The sequence below is a fragment of the Atta cephalotes genome (assembly GCF_000143395.1).
Source record: "Atta cephalotes unplaced genomic scaffold scaffold00047, whole genome shotgun sequence".
NCBI classification, from domain to species: Eukaryota; Metazoa; Arthropoda; class Insecta; order Hymenoptera; family Formicidae; genus Atta; species Atta cephalotes.
Genome location: NW_012130111.1, coordinates 1,448,945 through 1,455,782, shown reverse-complemented (window position 1 = coordinate 1,455,782; position 6,838 = coordinate 1,448,945). Strand labels below are relative to the sequence as shown.

At 27.3% G+C, this 6,838-nt stretch overlaps 1 protein-coding gene across 1 annotated transcript in view; it reads left to right on the top strand.

Moving 5' to 3' along the window:
* LOC105622611 (5-hydroxytryptamine receptor 1) overlaps window positions 1–4,921 on the top strand; it is a 21,099-nt gene extending 16,178 nt beyond the window's left edge. The window contains exons 4-5 of the mRNA XM_012204028.1: window positions 2,509–2,721; window positions 4,112–4,921. Of these exons, the coding sequence (XP_012059418.1) occupies window positions 2,509–2,721; window positions 4,112–4,921 (1,023 nt within the window). The remainder of the gene's footprint in view (window positions 1–2,508; window positions 2,722–4,111) is intronic.
* Window positions 4,922–6,838: the final 1,917 nt, after the last annotated feature.

Genomic DNA, 6,838 nt, shown 5'->3' with positions numbered 1-6,838 from the left:
TCAATTTCATGCAAAAATAATGGATTTCTTTTTACTACACCTAATATTATATGGTAATATATCAATAATATGGCATAAATATTACTACAACATTAAATATCCGCGAACTGAAACATTTCTGCATTATTGTGGTAACATTCTAGTAATATTTACTTCCATAGTATGCGTTTGAAGAACGTGCTGTTAGCATTATTACATTATCTAATTCTTGTTTTACATTTAATTACAAGAAAAATAAAATGAGACACAATAATGCTTATAATGCTTTCATCGAATGTAATCCAAGAATATAATGTATCCCTAACTTAATTTTTAACACAGAATAAAAAATTTTACTGTTAATTTAGGCCATGATATACAATAATATTGAAAATCTATAGTACAATTTTTTTTTGTCAATATATCAGAAACAATCACCTTACATTTATCACCGAACCTTATTTTAGGGAACCTGTTTGAAAATTGTATCAAGTGAAATCATTTGAAATTCATGAGTAAAAATTCTCATAATGCTGCAACTTTTTTTTTATCCTGTCTGATTCTTACTTAGGAGAAATTTAACTCTCCATCTATTGGTGGTGTCGCGGCCTACTACTACTCGCAGCCACTGTAATTTGACTTGTAATATTTGAACAATATTGCAATAATATTGCAGTGCGATATACCATATAGTAATATTTACGTTATATTGCAATTACATATCATAAATCTTAGTAAAATTACTATAATATGTATTATATTAATATTATATTATATATTATATTAATATTTTACAATGTATAATATCTCAGTAATATATTCGTTATATAGTATTACTTATTGTAATATTATACTGTAATATTATACTGCAATATTATACTGTAATATTATTGCAATATTACATGCTGTATGTAGATTGTAGGGGTCTTTAAGAAATTCAATATGATTTTATATCAAATCTAATATCAATTTAATATTAAATTTGTAGTATTATTTGAAGTAATAATATTTATATGCTCTATAAATAGTATTTAAGATTTTCAAGAAGGGATAATTACAGCTTGTATAAGTTTGTATCGAAATAGAATAAAAGCTGCTATGCATAATAATTTCTTAAAAAGAGCAGAACTTTATGTTGCAAAAAGACGCAAGCAATTTGAAATTTGAACATTTGCTTAGATAAGGAAGTTATAGTTTGTCTTTATATTGATGCCTCTACAGCACGAAATATTGCAGCAATATGTTAATAGCGCGCAATATTATAAACATTGCAGCAATATTGAAATTTTAATATTTCATTGAAAATATTGCAACAATGTTGTCAGATGTTGTAATTTTAATATTTTGTAGGAAATGTATTGCTTTATATTGCTGCAATATTATAATTCAATACGTAAGTATGCGGTGCCGCCACGAGATGGACATGCTTCTCATAAGAAGAAAATATCCAGGAGGTCTAAGAAAGTATATGCAAAATGAGTTGGCGAGTCTTCTGAAGATTTCCAAGCTCTTTCGGATGTGTTTTCTAAACTCCTGAATGTTTTTTTATTATAATTTTATTGTGTGTATTTTAGAATGTCATTTTAGAAACAATATTTTAGCAATTAATAAAACTGGATTAAATATTACATTACGTTGCAGTAATACATTTGCAATATTACTCTAAAAATTGTAGCAATATTACACAATATTTCAATTTTATTGTTGCGGACATATACCGAAAAAATGTTACGGTTGTTTCAACCGAATATGATAATTTTCACCCATCAATATATTTGGTTGTGATAACTGTAAAGTGGACATATTTTTACAGCTATAAAATGATATGTCAATTTTATGGTTATCACAATCATATAATAGTTCTTATACTCAAATTTATAATTCTTATAACCAAAACATGTATAATTAATGAGCAACTTTCGGTCGTGGCAATCATATCCGTTTTTTTGTAGAAATATTATTACAATATGCAACAAATTGCAACAATATTTTATGAAATATTACAATCTTTCAAAGTAGTATTGCTGCAATGTTGTTATAATATTGATTGTCGTCAATCTTAGTGTTTGAAATACAAAACACAGAATATTTTTATATGCGATAAATACAAAATACGAAATACAATTGTCTTACAAATACTATTTTTCAAATAAAAGTATTTCAATGTGCACAACTCTGCTTGTAAGCCTATCTGATGGCATATAATAAAATAAGCGATGCTGTCTTCAGATATGGCGACTAATTGAATTTGTGATAATAAATATGTAAGATCAAATGGACATGTCTCGTGTTATAATCGGCATTAATAATTTAAAAAATAGTTACTCTACTTAGACGTTAATTGGAACGAAATTCTTTAATTTTATAGAAAGAGACATGACCTTGCATCTCGCATGATTGCAATTCTAACTCTGACACACATTACAGTTTTCGCTACTATTAGGGTGACTATAATTGTTACTCAGATAATAATTTCTCATCAGAATTGTATCATAAATGCGCGCATGTGTATTACTAATTATATTACAGATAAACTACAAACTATTCAATGCCGCGCGCGATAAATCTGCCATGAATTATCAAGTGGGTCGATTTGACATGGAATTGGAGCCCGATGTTAATTCACCTTTCGATCACCATAAGATTATGTGTTCAACGAGCTGTCCACGACATTCCTACAAGAAGTGTGTAAGGCTAACCAGTTTACCAAACACACATATAAAAAATACCATTGCATCTACAGTAAGTCATATATGTTGTATATTTGTTATAGATTTAATTTTTATATTGATTTTACATCAAAAGAATGAAATAAATGTTTATTTTACAGACAATTAAAGATAAAATTTGAGTTAACTTAGAAAATTATTTTTAATCACAAATGCAAGTAATGATACATAAAGATAAAGATACATAATTTAAACATTTTTTGACCATCAAGATAAAGAAATTTCTTTAAAATAAAAAATTTATTTTTTTTGTAAATTATGTTCGAATTCTAATTTTTTCTTAGTCCATTAATGTTCAATTAGACGCGATTTTTAAATTTCAGCGGATTTATTTGTTATGTTTTAATGTTCTTAAAAACATTAAGCAATAATAATTTTTTATGTAAAATTTCTTGCTCTTTCAGAATCTGCCCTTAGAATTTATAAAAAATAATTTTAAAAAATTATAGCAAATTTTTTGGAAAGATGTAATTTTTCAATTTCAAATTTTTTAAATCGATTTATTTTAATCGATATTTATTTATAGAAATGATATTAGGATAGTCTTGAAAAATCAAAATTATTTCCATGGATCTTAAACTTGAAAACAGAGATCTTAACTGTTATAACTAAACTTTGGAGGGGTATAAAATCTCCAAATACCTCTAAAGTTTTGCTCCAGGACTTTGGAAGATCATCACATCTTATATGAAAGTATAATTCAAGATAAATCTTTTTTATTAATATAATATTAATTATGAATACTGCATAATGCTTCTTGGCTATATACTGTATACATATATGTCACGGAAAAATTTGTCGGATATAGTATCACAAAAAAGTTTAAGTATCATATTTTTCAATATTTCGGAAAGTATTATTATGTACAAAACATTCTGAGAAAAAGATTTCATTTTACTTTCTAATTCGAAGAAGTATGTTAGAACTTCCAAAAAAATAAGAAAATTCACGACAATCAAACACTATTCATAAGTAGCAAGGACACTCAGATAAATCAAGCATTTCGAAGGAATGAAACGCTTGTCCACGTTCATTCTGGGTAATTCTGAGAACGAATACAAAATTAAAATTAAAAATCACTGATGCATATGTACAAGTGTAGTAAAAAAAGATTTATTTCGATTTTTTGTATTTTCTCATATACAATATAAAGACTTTCTGAAGGTTTCTAGAGCAAAAACTAACTACATTTGGAAGCCTATGAAGAATTTTAATCAGTTTCACATGAGCTACAAAATATTAAAATTTAAAGCGATCCATAACCCATTTTCCATAAGATTTGTGCAGGATTCTTTGTTAAATAATGCAATTTTTATTAAAAAATTTTTCTTTTTTTTCTATTTTATATGTAAATAATTATTTATATATAAATAGTTATTTACTGAATGAATTATTTACTACAGAGTGAAGGTAATCCAAGGCGTCACTTCAGCAGCGAGCGCCGAGAGAGTCTTATACGGAACATGTTACAAAAATCGATAAGAATACTGAGGACCGGTAATAGTCGAGCCTGCATTTGTAATAAACGTCAGCTAAGGAGAAGAAAAAGTGAACGAAAGGCAAGCACTACTTTGGGCATCATCGTTGGTGCCTTCATTATTTGCTGGTTACCATTCTTTATGCTAGCACTAATTAGACCATTCTATAAACCTGATGCTATCCCGCATTCAGTATCATCCCTGTTCCTTTGGCTTGGTTATTGTAATAGTGCGTTGAATCCAATCATCTATGCGATTTTCAATAAGGAGATTCGCAAACCATTTATTTTAATAATGTGCTTACGCTGGCGCAACATCAACGAGTTAATGCGTGAGGAATATTATCAACGACAGTTCGGTGAACGAAGGACAAGAAATGATATTAACGGCGGCAATGATGGTACGGAAAATACCGAGCGGGCGGATCTCGATGATAATAATCAAAACATCGGCCATAATAATCATGATATCGACAATAACAATCAGAACGTTAATAACAACCAGAACATTGACAATAATAATCAGGATGTCGACCATAACAATCCAGATATCAGCAATAATAATCAGGAAATCGATGGTAACAATCAAGACATCAACGATAATAACCAGGACATTGGTAATAACAAACAGGATATCGATAATAAAAAACAAGAACCTGATGATAGCAAGGTTATAGTCAATAAAAATCAGATTATCATTGACATTGTCAAGGAGTCGGAGATATCCCGCTTCTGATCCAAGGCGTGTTCCTCTAATAACGAGGATTATGGTATTCAACGAAGATCATCATCGTACTGCATGGACATCTTTCAAGTTGTTGCTGAAGTTCATGCACCTTGTATAACAGAAACTCTTGTGTGATCGATCAAGATGGATACCAGACATGTTCCAGGAAGATTCAGTGGTGTTTGCTCCATATAATATTTATACATTAGCTAATTAATAATTCTCTGTTTCTGCTGTTATTTCCTACTCTTTTAGTACAGATATTTATATCATTTTTTTGTTAAAAATAGTTTATTTTTAATATATTGTTCTACTTTTTTGCCATCTTAATTTTATTATGTTGAATCTTGTTCCATTCTTTATTTTATTTTTTTCTATATTACTTTATTGCCAATAATTTTGTTGTTAAGAATCCGAATTAATTAACTTAGTTAATTTCGCAATCACAGAAAGTAATTAAATAAATTATTTTTGAGGTTGATCAAGAATTTCTAAAATTATGTTATGAAATCATATGAGAACTAAAAGACTTGCATAAATATATTGTCAATCTGACCTGTGCAAGAACTATATATGTTTACTCTTTTTTTAAAGATGTTATCCAAAAATAATTTTTTTATAACTCAAAATGTGATACATACAACTTTTTAATATTTAAAATTAATATATCAGCTATGTGTTAATATACAGACTATAATATTTTGTTTTTAAATCTATCTAATTTCTTAAATACCTTCCTTTAAATTATTATTTTTAAAGTCTTAAAAACATCTTTTGAAAATTACAATGTTGTAAATATATAAAACTTTTGATCAAGATTTCTTATCTTTATAGCACTTATTAAACATATTTTCAAAAGTACGTTTAAGACTTTAAAAATAATCTGTATAATTTTTTTATTCTTGACGACAGTAAATCTTTACATTAGGGGACACCTCGCCGCTAATCTTGACCTTGACATATATTATAGAGGTGATCAACTTATAAATTAATCGGTAGTTTCTTATAGTTTCTGAGATATTAGTTAAAGTGTAATTTTAATAGAAAATTTTTTTAGTAAATCTGCGTCAAGGAAAGTTACCGAAATTAATTTTGAAAAAAAGTAACGGTAAATTATCTTACCTACTGTTAATTATAAAGAGTGTCGGGAAATTTATTAAAAGAATGGAGTCGAAGCGCTATAAGCTTCAAAATGACATTTTTTCGTAATTTTTTTGGGTTTTTCTACACGTGTGAGTAGTATACATAAGATATGATGTCATAGATAATAGAATAATCATCAACTTTAACGATTAATATGTTGATTCACGGGGGAAAACACTTTTGCCACATTCATTTCGTGCAAAATCATTTTGCAGCAACTTTTTGCAACTCTTGACTGCTGAGATTATTGAGTCGATGTTGAGTCAGTTAAACAATGTTGGTAATTTCTATGGGTATATGAATAGATAGTTATTTCATGATAAACGATTCTCCAACCAAGTTTTGATTGTCACAACCAGATCACGCATAACTACATATTGATGTAATTGAGACATCAAGTAAATAAGTCATATGAACCATACATATATTTACCACACAAAAATAACTACGATGTAACTATATTGCTTGCAATTAAATATTTCTGGTTATATGAACCATATCTTTTTTCGTGTAATCGTTGTAATTATATATAAAATATTATAAATAATTATGTATAAGCAATTTATATTTCTCCAAATTTGATTTTTTTCTAAAATAAACAACGCGAAATTATGCGTTTAATTATTTTTTACATTATTATTATTTTCACGTTTTCACATTATTATTATTATTTATATTACACTAAAAAGTAATTTTAGTGTAAACAAAAGAAAGAAAGATGTATGAACATGTATGGACACATTTTCATATATATATATATATATATATATATATAATAAATAT